General features: G+C 38.2%; 1 protein-coding gene across 1 annotated transcript; it reads left to right on the top strand.

Moving 5' to 3' along the window:
• The first annotated feature begins 8,858 nt into the window (after window positions 1–8,858).
• On the top strand, window positions 8,859–12,153 carry LOC104103658 (uncharacterized). Its single transcript, XM_009611577.4, has 6 exons — window positions 8,859–9,293; window positions 10,630–10,727; window positions 10,811–10,882; window positions 11,228–11,352; window positions 11,635–11,707; window positions 11,865–12,153. The coding sequence occupies exons 1-6, from the start codon at window positions 8,972–8,974 to the stop codon at window positions 11,967–11,969; spliced, it is 795 nt and encodes a 264-aa protein (XP_009609872.1). The 5' UTR covers window positions 8,859–8,971; the 3' UTR covers window positions 11,970–12,153.
• The last annotated feature ends 3,691 nt before the right edge of the window (window positions 12,154–15,844 follow it).

The raw sequence follows: 15,844 nt of genomic DNA on the forward strand, positions 1-15,844 counted from the left end.
CTGGGACGCAGGTACATCTTCAAATCCAGCTCCTATCGAACACAGCAATATCAGCAACCAACATCTGTACGCAAGGTGCAGAAGTGTAGTATGAGTACAACCGACCATATGTACTCAATAAGTAACAAAACTAACCTTAGGTTAAAAGAAGCGACGAGCTAACACAAGGTCGGGTCCAACACCAATATTCCACAACAGTTCATAACAGCATAGTACAAGTAACAAAAGAATATCTCAGAAATAAAATGCTCAGTACATTCACAGTTCCAGAGAAATAGGAATTTCTTTTTAAGTATCTCAGTGAAAACCCAAATCTTTTACCGAAAAAGCCAAAAATATGAGTAAGTTTGAAAACTGTAATTTTTTTTCAAATATCCTTTTCATAATAAATAAGATGTTTCATTTTCTTCCCAGATAGCAAGTGTGAAATACCTTTTTATGCCCACATATCAATGTGTGTAAAAAGTCATGAATGACATGATACCGTACAACATGAGGAAAAATGCATCTCTATGCATGTATGTCATGTGTGCATGACAATGCCATGTATCTCAGAGATGAACCATGTACTCACACTATCAGAGTACTCAATCTCACTGTCTCACACTTTCCGCTCATCATGCTCAAACACTCGGTTCTGTATATGGCCCATAAGGCCTAGGGAAGATCCATCCCGGAATACATATATCACTGACCATCAGTCACTCAGTACCGAGGAAGGCCAGTCCGGCCCGTGGAGAAAATCCATCTCCAGGTATATAATGCTTCGGACAAGATCCATGTCCAGGGAAGATCCATCCCTTAATAATATCAACCGTGGTCACTGGGGGTGTGCAGACTTCGGAGGGGCTCTGTCACGCCCCGAACCTAGGAGCGAAACCAGCACCCGGTGCCTCACCTAATCTGGCGTACCATATTGCGACTAAGGGACTCTGAACATATAATGTCATACTTTGGCCATGGGGCCACCTTGCAAGACAATTTGCGAAGCAAAATATAAAAATGAATGGAAACTAGCGCTAACTAAACATCAATATAAAGCTAGGCCGACAAGGCCGTCATAGCTACTACAGCTGACAAACCACCAATTTATACAAACCCAACATACAACACTAACCAACAGGATATGTCTACAAGCCTCTACTGATAGATGTACTGTGATCGGAACAGGGCCCCGACCTACCCATAACATATATACAGATATACATAAGATGTACACAAAACTCTAGACCTGGCAACTCCGAAAGACATGGAGCTTACCGATCAGGCGGAACTCGGGAAACACCTACTGAGGAGGTCTACCCGTCTGTCTGTCTGAACCTGCACGCATGAAATGCAGCGCCCCCAGAAAAGGGACGTCAGTACGAAATAATGTACCGAGTATGTAAGGCAATAAAATAACTGAAAGCTGAAACTGAACTGATAATATGATAACTGAAATTAACTGGGAGTCAAAGATGGTCTGGAGATATACTTACGTGCTGATACTGACTCAACTCTCTCAATATATTAAGTAAAATAAATGTCCGGCCCTATAAGGTTCGGTACGTGTAACTGCTCGGCCGTAGTAGGCTCGCTCATAAGCGCTCGGCCATACTGGGCATCTGTACCTCGGCCATCCTGGGCTCGCTCATAGGCGCTCGGCCACAGTAGGCTCGGTATATATAACTTACCATCTGATCAGAGGTTGCCCAATAGGGGCCTGCCCACCGATTATAGCTCGATGGTGGTGCAAATACTATAATATTGTGTGTGTATATATATATATATATATATATATATAGACCCTCTGCTCTCTTGACTGAATAAAGACAAAACTAAACTGAATATGAAGTCTCGATAAGGAATAATATTGTAACTTATGAGACTAGAATAATGTGAATAAATTCATGAATACGAACTTCTCTTTATGTCTCATTATTAACACATGTAGCTACGAGATCATGCCAAAATGAAGGAAGGGATTAGCCTTAACATACCTTATCACAATCTTCCCAATCACCAAGTTGAACTCACCTCTTTGCACCTTAATCTACAAGAATGATAATAATACTATCGTTAAGTTACGAAAGGTACAACTATCGCACAACGAACGACAAACTTATTTTGTATTAAAACGGGCAGCATCTCCCCTATAATCCTTATTCCTCCAAATTCAAGATAACACCAACAATACAAGAACAGAACAATAACAACATAAATACATCATTTTCCAGCCCTATATACGCCATCAAACACTACAAAATAGCCCAACACACCCCAATCTCTTCATACTCAAAACGACCACCGTAGTAGTGTCAAACGACCCGAAAATGTTATGACGAATGACCAGCCAACCACCCTACATTTATATGGTGTTTCTACACCCCCTTACTCCTCCAAAACTCCACAAAATAGTAGTAAAACACGCAGCCCAACAGCAACATAAAACAGTCCACAAAACAGTCCGCTACAAGTGAATAACTCGAACTCACTGCTTTCGATCACCGTCCCGTTAGTTCTTACAAGTATAGAACGACTTGCCATGAATTTATAGAAGAACAAATGGATGAAAGAGAGCAGTAAACTCACCTTATTTGTTGGATAACTCAGCTCCTATCTTGGTTCTTCAAACTTTAGGTTTTACCTCTAATTAGAACTTGAAAGGTAGAGAAAATCAATTAGGGTTTGTGGGAAATTTTTTGGGAGGATTCTTTGCAGAGTTTATGTCTGGTTATTATGCTCTATTTTAAGTCTAATATATGAATAAAATGGGCCTTTAAAAGGCCTCTTTGGATGACCCGAAATGGTCCATTTTTGGGCTTTCATTTAAGCAAGTAGGTGACACACCTACTTGTCACCTAGCAGCTTGCGCAATATCACAAAAATGCCCATATCTCTCTCTACTCCGATGTCGTATTGACAAACGGTTTAATGCGTTGGAAAATAGACTCATAGATCTTTAATTTGATGGGTGGAACACCCCATAACTCTAAGTATATTGGGAGAAAATTGCAGTTACATTTGACCCAAAGTTTCAATAAAACTTATGAATGTAACTTGTGATGACTTTCATCGACTTTTGTTCCACAACTCGCTTGACTTCAAAACATAACACACGGATGTCATACGACTAATATAAATCATAACATAATCTCTTTATCATGTTAATCACCCTAGTCTCACCCCAAAGGTACATGTTATAACATTCCCAACTTGTCGACTTTCGACGAAACATTGTTTTATTCAATTGCTTTAGCTTCTGAACTGTCCAACCCTCTTTGTACTTGTTGTTCATGATCTTCAATATTTGTAACCTCATAGGTAACATGATTAACTTACTTTATATACTTTTAAATATTATCTCATTTTTGGTCCTACATTAGTTTGCTTACGACACATTTTTACGTACAAAAATATAGGGTGTAACAGGCTCCTACAGCCCAAGCGCTATAATCCGCACGGACAAATCACGTGCCATAATATTAATATCTGGATCCGCACGGACAACTCATGTGATATAGTATCAATATCCTCACAAACAGGCCTCTGACCTCACTCAGTCATCAATCTCTCCAGTCTCACTCACGGGCTCACAATGTCATGAAACTAGCCCGACAACAATGATATGATGTATCAATAAATAACAACTGAGACTGAGATATGATATGAATGCATGAATATGACTGAGTATGAAATATCAATAAAATCAGTGAAATGACGACAAGAAACGGCCACTATGGGTCCCAACAGTATCGGCATAAACCTAAACATGATATCTAGTATGATTGACAACTCAAATACTTTATCATATGGTAAAAACACGGATATAAACAAAATAGGACTACTATACAGTACCATGAAAACAACAGAGTCCCAAATCACTTGGTGCACTCCCACACACCCGTCACCTAGCATGTGTGTCACCTCAACACCAATCACATAACACATATTACGGGGTTTCATACCCTCAGCACTAAGTTTAGAAGAGTTACTTACTTCGAACAAGCCAATACCAATGCCGTGCAAGCCAAATGATACTCCAAAGATGCCATCCTGCATGTTCCAACCTCCAAACGACTCGAAACTAACCAAAAATAACTCAAGTACATCAAACAATGCTAAAGGAACCAATCCCAATCGAAAAAGATCAAATCTTGAATCAAAAGCCCAAATATCGGCCAAAGGCCCAACCCAGGCCTGCACCTCGGAACCCAACAAAATTTAAAAAATCCAACAACTCATTCAATTACGAGTCCAACCATACTAGTTTCACTCAAATCCGATTCCACTTCGATGTTAAAAACCGAAAAAATCACATTATGAAACTTTAGGCTAAAACCCCCAATTTCTCTTTAAAGTTCATCAACCAATTGCCAAAAATGAAGATAGATTCGTGGAATAAGATGAAAACCAAGTGTAGAATACTTACCCCAAATCCTTGTGGTGAAAATTTCTCCAACAATCGCCTCAATCCGAGTCCCACATCTCAAAATATGAAGAAAGAACCAAAACCTCGATTTATAGCTTCTGCTAGCATTTTCGCACCAGCGACACATTAGCCGTTTCTGCGACATAACCTCCGCTTCTGCTGAATCAGCTGAGGAATCGACCCTCGCACCTACGGACAACATATCTGTTTCTGCGACATTGCCGGTGTGAGCCACCATCCGCACCTTTGAAATACCATGCACCTGCGCATTCGCATATGCGCCCAAATCTCTGCTTTTGCGGTCTTCCTCACCCAGCACTATTTTCGCTCCTGCGACCCCTTTGTCGCTTCTGTGACCATTGCACCTGTGCAAACTAGCGGCAGGTTCGGTAACACTAGAACCAGCAATAGCAACATGAAGTAAAATGATCTGAACCTCGTCCAAAACTCATCCGAGCTACTCGGGACCCCGTCCAAATATACCAACAAGTCCAATAACATAACACAGACCTACTCGAGGCCTCAAATCACGCATAACAACATCAAAACGATGAATCGCACCTCAAATCGAAATCTATGAACTTTGAACTTTCAAACTCAATAAGTCGTGTCGAAACATAGCAAATCAATCCGGAATGACTTCACATTCTGCGCACAAGTCCCAAATAACATAACGAAGTTATTCCAATTCCCGGAATCACAATCCGAATCCGATATCAAAAAGTCCACTCCCGGTCAAACTTTCAAAATTTTAACTTTCGCCATTTCGAGCCGAATTCAACCGCGGACCTCTAAATCACAATACAGACGCGCTCCTAAGTCCAAAATCACCCAACGAAGCTAACGGAACCATCAAAATTCCAATCCGAGGTCAAATGCTAAAAGTCAAACTTGGTTAACTCTTCCAAATTTAAAGCTCCCTAGTTGAGAATCATTATTCCAAATCAGTCTCGAATAACTTGAAAATCAAAACCGACGATTCACACAAGTCAAAATACCTCATACAGAGCTACACATGCCTGTAAACTACCGTACTCAAAATGACCGGTCGGGTCGTTACATAAGCGCTTCGAGTCTAGTCGCCTGGATGCATACAGATGGCGTAGGCTATAGCAAACCAAAATCTGGGAATCAGATAAAATTCCAATTTTATGGGTCTAAATGCCAAAAAATGAGGAACGGTCATGGAGAAGCGATAACTATAGTTCCTTAGGCCGTTTTTGATAGGCCGGCAAAATTTTAGCCGATTTGGGTCCGATCGCCCAGATGCATGCAGATAGCGTGGGTTATAACACATGAAAAATGGGAATCAGGCAGAATTTCAGTTTTATATTCCCTAAAACACCAAAAAATAAGGAACGTTCATGGCGAATTGATGACTATTGTTCCTTAGGTTCGTTTTTATGGGTCGAAGGTCCGTTCACCCGGATGCATGCAAATGGCATGGGCTATAGCACACGAAAATTAGATAATCATGCTGAATTCTTACTTTATGGCCCTGGAACGCCAAAAATCGAGGAACAGTCACGGTGAAGCGATGACTATTTTTCATTAGGTTATTTTTTATGGTCCTGCAAAACTTTAGGGGATTCAAAGTCGGTCGCCCGAATTCATACAAATAGCGTGGAATATAGCACACGAAAATTTAGAAATCGTGTTGAATTCCTATTTTATGGCCCTAAAATGCTAATAAACGAGGAACAGTCATGGCAAAGCGATAAATACTGTTCATTAGGTGAATTTTATTATCCCACAAAATTTTAATCTGTTAAGCTATAGCACACAAAAAATTGAAAATCTTCCTGAATTCCGGTTTTATGGCCCTAAAACGCTAAAAAATGAAGAACGTTCATGGTGAAGCGATGACTATTGTTCATTATGTCATTTTTATGGTCCCACAAAATTTTAAGGGATTCGGAGCCGGTCGTCTAAATTCATGCAGATGATGTGGACTACAGCACACGAAAATTTAGAAATCATGTTGAATTCCTATTTTATGGTACTAAAACGCCAGAAAACAAGGAATGGTCATGGCCAAGCGATAACTATTGTTTTAGGTCATTTTTATAGTCCCGCAAAATTTTAAGCGATCAGGAGCCGGTCGCCCAAATTCATGCAGATGGCTTGGACTATTGTACACAAAAATTTGGAAATCGTGCTAAATTTCTATTTTATAGCCCTAAAACGCCAATAATATGGAACGGTCATGACGGAGAAATAACTATTGTTTATTAGGTTATTTTTTATGGTCCTGCAAAATTTTAGGAGATACGGAGCCGGTCGCCCGAATTCATGCAGATGGTGTGGACCATAAAAAATAGCACATAAAAATTTAAAAATCGTGTTGAATTCCTGTTTTATGGCCCTAAACGTAAAAAATGAGGACCAGTCATGGTGAAGTGATGACTATTGTACATTAGGTCTTTTTTTATGGTCCCGCAAAATTTTAGAAAATTTGTAGTCAGTCGCCCGAATTCATGCAGATGACGTGTACTATAACACACGAAAATTTAGAAATCGTGTTGAATTCATGTTTTATGGTCTTAAAATGCCAAAAAGAGAAACGGTCACGACGAAGCGATGGCTACTATTCATTAGGTCATTTTTATGGACCCGTAAAATTTTTGGGGATTCGAAGTCGATCGCCCGAATTCATATAGAAGGTGTGGACTATCCTGTTCTATGGTCCTAAAATGTTAAAATACGAGGAACGGTCATGGCGAAGCAATGATTATTGCTTACTCGGTCATTTTTTTATGGTCCTGCAAAATCTAAAGGGATTCGGAGTCGATTGCCCTAATTCATGCAGATGTCGTGGACTATAGCACACGAAAATTTGAAAATCATACTGAATTCCTGTTTTATGGCCCTAAAACACTAATAAACGAGGAACAATCATGGCGAAGCGATGACTATTATTCATTAGGTCATTTTATATGGTCCCATAAAATTTTAGGGGATTCGGAGCCGACCGCCCGAATTCATACAGATGGCATAGACTATAGCACACGAAAATTTAGAAATCATGTTGAATTCCTATTTTATTGCCCAAAAATAACAAAAAATAAGGAACGATCATGAAAAATAATGGTTGTTGTTCATTAAGTCATTTTTTATGATCCCGCAAAATTTTAGGGGATTCATAGTCGGTCGCCCGAATTCATGTAGATGACATGGACTATAACACACGAAAATTTAGAAATCATGTTGAGTTCCTGTTTTATGGATCTAAATGCCAAAGAACAAGGAACGGTCATGGCAAAGCAATGACTATTGTTCATTAGGTTATTTTTTATGGTTTCACAAAATTTTAGGTTATTCAGAGTTGGTCGCCCGAATTTATGCAGACGACATGGACTATAGCACACGAAAATTTGGAAATCGTGTTGAATTCCTTTTTGATTGCCCCAAAACACCAAAAAATGAGGAATGGTCATGACGATGCGATGATTATTGTTCATTAGGTCATTTCTTCTGGTCCCGCATAATTTTAGGGGATTCTAAGTTGGTCGCCTGAATTCATGCAGATGGCGTGGACTATAGCACACGAAAATTTGCAAATCATCTTGAATTCCTATTTTGTGGTCCAAAAATGCCAAAAATAAGGATCGGTCATGGCTAATCGATGACTATTGTCCATTAGGTCTTTTTTTGTGGCCTCGCAAAATTTTAGGCGATTCTAAGTCGGTCGCATGAAAATTTGAAAATCATGCTGAATTTCTTTTTTACGGTTTTAGAACGCCAAGAAAGGAGGAACGGTCATGGTGAAGCGATGGTTATTGTTCATTTGGTCATTTTTTATGGTCCCGCAAAATTTTAGGGGATTCAGAGTTGGTCGCCCGAATTCATAAAGATAGCGTGGACTATAGCTAACGAAAATTTAAAAATCGTGCTGAATTTCTGTTTTATTTTCCTAAAACGCCAAAAACGAGGAACGGGCATGCCGAAGCGATGACTATTGTGTATTAGATTATTTTTTATGGTCCCGCAAAGTTTGGTATTCGCTTTGGGGTTTGATTAATCCGGATTCGATTTGGAAAGTCTCACTTTAGGGGGTAAAGCACTCTCTACTAAAGGTAGGATTCAAATAATCCGAATTCGATTTGGAAAGTCTCACTTTAGGGTAAAGCGTTCCTACCAAAGGCGACTCCCGTTACTTCTGAATTAAAAATGGAGGGGCACTAACTCCCCAACAACCCTTTGATACTATTAATGGTGCTTAAGGAGATATTAGAATGCTCCTACAAAGTTTGGAGAGACCTTGGCCAGTGTCTTGTCGATTATCCTAATCCACCAGAATTGTGCCATCCGATTATGCTGAAAAAGAACCAAACAACTTTTGTAAAAGTAGGTGCAAGGATCCCTATTCCATAACTTGTGGTGACCACGCGTAAATGCTTAGTATATTCATATTTATGTATAGTCGTGTCACTTTCCTTGCCTTTCCCATTTTTACCTTATCTCCAACAACTACTTAACTAGTGCACGAACCAAAGCATACATTCAACTTCATACTCAGATTCTTGAAATTAATCAATTCTTGTTTGCTTTGTATTACCAATGGCTAATATGGTGAATGCTTCACCAATTGCTTTCACCAAACACCCCTCTCCTTCTTTTTCTTTCCTTAGTTCTCAACCAATTACCTCCTCCAAATTTGCTTCTGATTCTTTTAAAAGTGCAATGTTTAGCATTGCCAAAAGAAGGGCATTTTTTGCTCCTACCTTAGCTTACAAGAACTTGAATTCTGAAGATATTGTTGATATAAATATAGTTGAATTAGTGAAAGAAGATGAAGTGGAAGAAGAGTCTTTGACAAATGAGACACTTTTGTATTCATTCAGTCCTTTGCCGTTGATTTTTGCTGCTGCTCTTCCTGGAGGTAATACTGCTGTAATATTGGTTTAAACTTTTATTTGGTGGCCAAAAGATAACTATAGTTACAGTCCGTTATTGAAATTAGTAACCTAGAATATATTGCAGTTTACCACCTAAACATATTAAAGTGCACCAAAAAGGGTAGCCAGGTGTACAAGGTATCTCACCCTTACGCAGGGTCCGAGGAAAAGTTTACTATACCGCGGTTTGGTAACCTACAACATGTTAAAGTGCACTAAAAAGGGTAATCCGGTGCACAAGGCATCCCGCCCTCACGCAGGGTTCTGGAAAGAGCCGCACCCTAAGGAGTGTGATATAGACAGCCTACCCTAATGCAAGCATTAGTGGCTGTTTATACGGCTCGAACTCATAACCTATAGATCACATGGAGACAACTTACTCCGAGACTCCCCTTATGTTAAAGTGCATTATCAGTGTAAATTTTTTTACACAGTCGGTCAATGTATATAATTTAAATACATTTGAACTTCTTAACATATCCTGAAAATAGTTACCATAGTAACAAATGCTTATCTTCTTTGTTCATAATAGTATCTTTCATGTCCTTTTCCAAATGCCAATTTGACTAGAAATTTGTCAAATTTTTGTTGTTGAATTTTTTTTTTCTACCCGATATTTGTACTTGTATTGGGGGCCGACTAATTCCGATTCATGGGGCATGTTAAAGAGGGAGTTTCTTGTTGAATTTAAAGATTGTCAAATTGAATAAAGTACTTTTAAGATGAAGGAGTAAGTATTATTTTGAAGATTTTTGCTCAAAGAAAACTCTTTTTGACTCTTAGTAAGAATAATAGAAAACTTTAGTATGAATTATCTCATAAAAGTCGAATACTTCTTTCATATCCTTTCAAGTTTCAAGAACTGAGAAACCATTTTGATAGCTTTGCTTTATTCTTATATGCTAGTTAGTTAAAAGCAAATTGGCAACTATTAATATCTAAGTTATGTTGTAAATCCGCTTAGTAGAATTGTTTTCACAACTTATTGCTTGCATTTCAATTTATGTGCACCATTTAATTGGGAACGGTCCTTGAGCCGAGGGTCTATCCAAAACAGTCTCTCTACCTTCTCAAGGTAAGAATTACACTGAGTTTATTGTTGTTGCTGTACTTAATTGGGAACGGTGTTTGAGATACTAGTTGACTATATATTATACAGGCAACATCGGAACATAAGATAATATCGTTTGTAGAACAATGTCATACATTTTAGAACGCCGTACAAAAATAGAAAGAATGTCATAAGAATTGGGACGACATACAAGTTATAATTGTATGTTACAATTTAATCTGATAAAAATTGTTGGTCCTTTGATTCAGCTGGAACTATAAGGTCTTTGTTTGGTCCTTCTGTTGAGCTTGTAAAATCATGGAATTTACCAGATTGGCTTGTGCATTGGGGTCATCCTGGTAACATGGTATGTATGCTGTTAACAAAAGAATTCAGATGATACTAAATTGAAGTGATAAATTTGCTAAAAGAATTCAATTCCCTTTTCAGGCTGTTGTCCTCTTTGCTATGGGTGGATATGGGACTTACCTTGGTTTCCGAATACGCTTTTCTGATGATGTGGTAAGAACTAACGAAAATTTTATTTATATTGTCAGTGTTACAAAAGTTAAATTCGTAAAGAATTTAATGTTATTGTCTTTTCATATTTTTCGCTTTTTATTGAGGTGTTCGATGAATTATTTTATTTGAATACACTTTTCTGATGATGTGGTAAGAATTGACGAAAATGATTCAACTTATATACACGGACAATTTAACGAAAAATTCTTTTACGTTACCGTTAGTGTACAGAAGTTAAACTCGTAAAGGATTTATGTTGTTGTTGTCTTGCCCTCTTCACTTTTTTTTGTTTGTTTATTTGATTGAAATGTTCAATGAATTATTTTATTCTTTGGTAATTTGTAGGAGGAAAAGGCCAAAGCCAAAGATTTGCATCCAAAACTTCTAGGAGGAATGTTCTTCTTCTTTGCTCTTGGAGCTACTGGTGGAATAACATCACTACTTACTTCAGATAAGCCTATTTTAGAAAGGTAGCTTATTTAATCTCTTGCCACCAAAAAATTGCAATTTTTATAGATTCATATAAGAGTTTAAATTCTATGTGTTAAATGATGTAAAAAATATATTGCTTATAAGATAATTATAGTTAAATTTGATGATAACATCAATTGGTAACATGAATAAAATGGTAATTAACCTGTTGTAAGACGTTAAACTACACCGATAATGTCAAAAAAAATTACATTGTCAATATATATAACTTAAATCCTTTAGATAAATAGTCGAACTAATTTTTTCTGTTTTTATTGTAGTCCTCATGCTGTCACAGGTTTTATTGGCCTAACTCTTTTGACTATACAGACCATTTTACCTGCACTATTTGAGGTAAATCTGCTCAAATTGTCCAAATTATGACTCTTATTTCATCAAGAAAACGATTTCTTCTTTCTTTTTACATTAACAATAACTAATTTAGAATTAAGACATAGTTAATTGGTTTATACTGATATTACGTTCTCTTGAACTCGGTTTCTTTTTTTAGGGAAATCCCGGGTTGAGGAACGTTCATGGCATATTGGGTAGTGGCATAATGACTTTGTTTCTAGTTCACGTGGCACTTGGACTTCAGCTTGGATTAAGTTACTAATCCATTAAAAGATTAAAGATTTTGTTTAGAGGTGGGACTATTAATATTTTTTGGCATTATACAGAGAAAGAAACTGCTATTTAAGTGTAGTTCCAATTTGAGAAACAGTATAGTTATAATTAGTGGATTCAATAAATAGTAAGTCATGTTCAAATTTGCAAAAAAGATTGATTAGTAGATTCAATGGAATAGTAAATCATGTTCAAATTTGGAGGAAAAAAAAATTATTAGTGGATTCAATGAAATAGTAAGTCATGTTCAAATTTGAGCAAAAAAGATAGTTCAAAAAGATTAATTAGTAGATTCAATGAAATAGTAAGAAGAAGTATGGTCAGAAAGATCAATAGTGGATTCAATGAAATACTAAGTCATGTTCAAATTTGAAAAAAGATTAATTATTTGTGGATTTAATGAAATAGTAAGTCATGTTCAAATTTGAGCAAAGTATAGTTCAGAAAGATTAATTAGTGGATTCAATGAAATACCAAGTCATGTTCCAATTTGAGAAAGGGTATAACAAAGATGCATGTTTCTGCTAATTAATTGAAAATGCAACTTAATTAGGTATCTCAAAAGATTAAAATTAGAATTTGTCAGCTTCAACTGGTGATTTTTTTTTTTTTTGGGTTTTCCCAAATCAACCGCAGAAGTTGTAGAGTTTTTTTTTCACCAAAAAATAAAGAAAAAAGAATTGAACGATTCCAATGCCCATTTTATATGACTAGGATTCCAATGTCCGATCATGTGAACAGAAAAACAAATGATTTTGTTATAACTAAACAAACGAATAAGCAAACAGATTAAGAACTCTTTAACGTGTGATCGATACTTTTCTTCATCATTTTACATCCTGTCTACATTGTACTTGGTGGTAAAAATTTAATAATCAATAAATATAAAATATATATCACTTAAGTGAAAAGTAAAAAGTAATATGTATTTTATCATTTTGGCTTTTGAATGAGATGACCCTCATTTCCGGCCAACTCTTTCGAAATTTATTTTTACTTAAAGTTAATTTTTAATTGTAGTAAATCTTCTTTTATAATTCTATTGTTCATTTAGGACGTCCAATATTCGCGAGTTCACCATTTTATTTTTTTTATTAAAAAAAAAAAAAAAAAGCGTGTGACCGACACAGAGAAATCCTACTTGCATCATCTCTGGTCCAAGAAGTACAAATATAAACACTTGACAAGGTCTATATAGATCATGTGCAAAATTAGCTTAGCTTTAAGTGAACTGTCAATGATTGTAATTTGTAAGTGTAAGTTGTAACGGATCTAACTTCTTTTCCTCTTTTCCACGTTGGCTGGATCTGCCCTAGGGATCCACACATGATCTGTTCTTTTTTTCTTTTATTGGTTTTCTCATATTTTTTTTACTTACCTTGTCGGTTTCATTTTAAGAAATATTATTTTCTTATTAGTCCGTTTTAAAAAAATAATTCATTTTACAACAACAACAATAACATACCCAATATTATCTCACATCGTGGGGTCTGCGGAGGGTAGTGTGTACGCAGACCTTACCCCTACCTTGAGAGGATAGAGAGGTTGTTTCCAATAGACCCTCGGCTTAGGATAGTATAAGTACCACATTATTGAAAATATAGGCAAGAAGGGACAATATCAAAAAGTCATATAAAAGCACAATAAAACAACAAGACAGTAAAGTGATCAATAATGAAAGAACAACGATTAGTCATAAAAACCTACTACCAACAGAAAACGAGATTGCGTGCTAATACTACTGTTATGAATACTCTAAACTACCTACTCTACTACCCTAATCCTCGACCTCCATACATTTCTATCAAGGGTCATGTCCTCGGTCAGCTGAAGTTGTGCCATGTCTTGCCTAATCACCTCTCCCCACCTCTTCTTTGGCCTACCTCTACCACTCCGTAGGCCCTCCAATGTCAACCTCTCACACCTCCTCATCGGGGCGTCTGTACTCCTCCTCCTCACATGACCAAACCACCTAAGTCGCGCTTCCCGCATCTTGTCCTCAATAGATGCCATACCCACCTTATCGCGAATAACCTCATTTCTGATTCTATCTAACCTGGTGTGCCCGCACATCCATCTCAACATCCTCATCTCCACTACTTTTATCTTCTGGACATGAGCAATCTTGACTGGCCAACACTCAGCCTCATACAACATCGTTGGTCTGACCACCACTCTGTAGAACTTACCCTTAAGTTTCGGTGGCACCTTCTTGTCACACAAAACACCGGAAGCTTCTATTTCATCCATCTCGCCTCAATACGATGTGCGACATCTTTATCAATCTCCCCATCCCCCTGAATAATTGACACGAGGTACTTAAAACTCCCTCTCCTAGGGATGATCTGCGAGTCCAGCCTCACCTCCTCTTCCCCTCCTAGAGTCTAGCCACTGAACTTACACTCCAAGTATTCTGTCCTGGTTCTGCTCAACTTGAAACCTTTAGATTCCAGAGTCTGCCTCCATACCTCTAATTGTGCATTCACACCATCTCGCGTCTCGTCAATCAATACAATATCATCTGCAAATAGCATGCACCACGGCACCTCCCCTTGGATGTGGCACGTCAGTACGTCCATCACCAGAGCAAATAAAAACGGGCTGAGTGCTGACCCTTGATGCAACCCCATCATAACCAGGAAATGGTCCGAGCCTCCCCCCTCCCCCCCCCCAACCGTCCTCACTCGAGTCTTTACTCAATCATACATGTCCTTAATCAACCTAACGTAAGCAACAGGTACACCTCTAGCCTCCAAATATCTCCACAAAACCTCCCTCGAAACTTTATCGTACGCCTTTTCTAAGTCGATGAACACCATATACAAGTATTTCTTTCTCTCTCTATACTGCTCCATCAATCTCCTAACAAGATAGATGGCTTCTGTAGTCGAACGCTCCGGCATAAACCCAAATTGGTTCTCGAAAATAGTCACACTCCTTCTCACTCTTAACTCTACCACTCTCTCCCAGACTTTCATAGTATGGCTAAGCAGCTTGATACCCCGATAATTATTGCAATTTTGGCTATCATCCTTGTGCTTGTATACAGGAACCATCGTGCTCCACCTCCACTCTTCGGGCATCTTCTTTGTTCTAAAAATGATATTAAATAACTTAGTGAGCCACTCCACGCTCGCCTTGCCCACACTCTTCCAAAACTCTACCGAGATTTCATCCTGCCCGGTCGCTTTACCCCTCCTCATCTTACGCATAGCACCCTCAACTTCATCAACTCTAATCCGCCTACAATACCCAAAGTCACAACGACTCCCGAAGAGTTCCAAATTACCTAGTACAATGCTCTTGTCCCCCTCCTCGTTCAAGAGACTATGGAAGTAGGTCTGCCATCTCCGATGGATAAGCCCCTCATCTAACAAAACTCTACCTTCTTCGTCCTTGATGTACTTCACTTGGTCCAAGTCATGCGCATTCCTTTCTCACGCCTTGGCTAACCTGAACAACCTCTTATCCCCACATCGACCCTCGAGTTCCTTATACAGACGACTAAAAGCTGCAGTCTTGGCCACCGTAACTGCTAGCTTAGCCTCTTTCTTAGCCAACTTATAATGCTCCCTATTCACCCTCTTCTCCTCCTCATCTACATTTTCCATTAGCTTCAGATACGCTATTTTTTTTTGGTATCTACTTTTCCTTGCACCTCTCCATTCCACCACCAGTCTCCCTTGTGACCATCAGAGTAACCTTTTGAGACCCCTAATACCTCTCTCGCGGCTTTCCTAATGCATTGCGCAGTCATGGTCCACATAGCGTTTGCGTCCCCACTACTCCTCCAAGCCCCCATAGTCACTAGCTTGACCCCAATAACATACTTTTACACTTAGAAATAATTTAATTTTAAATTTT

This window comes from Nicotiana tomentosiformis, chromosome 7 (assembly GCF_000390325.3).
Source record: "Nicotiana tomentosiformis chromosome 7, ASM39032v3, whole genome shotgun sequence".
Lineage (NCBI taxonomy): Eukaryota > Viridiplantae > Streptophyta > Magnoliopsida > Solanales > Solanaceae > Nicotiana > Nicotiana tomentosiformis.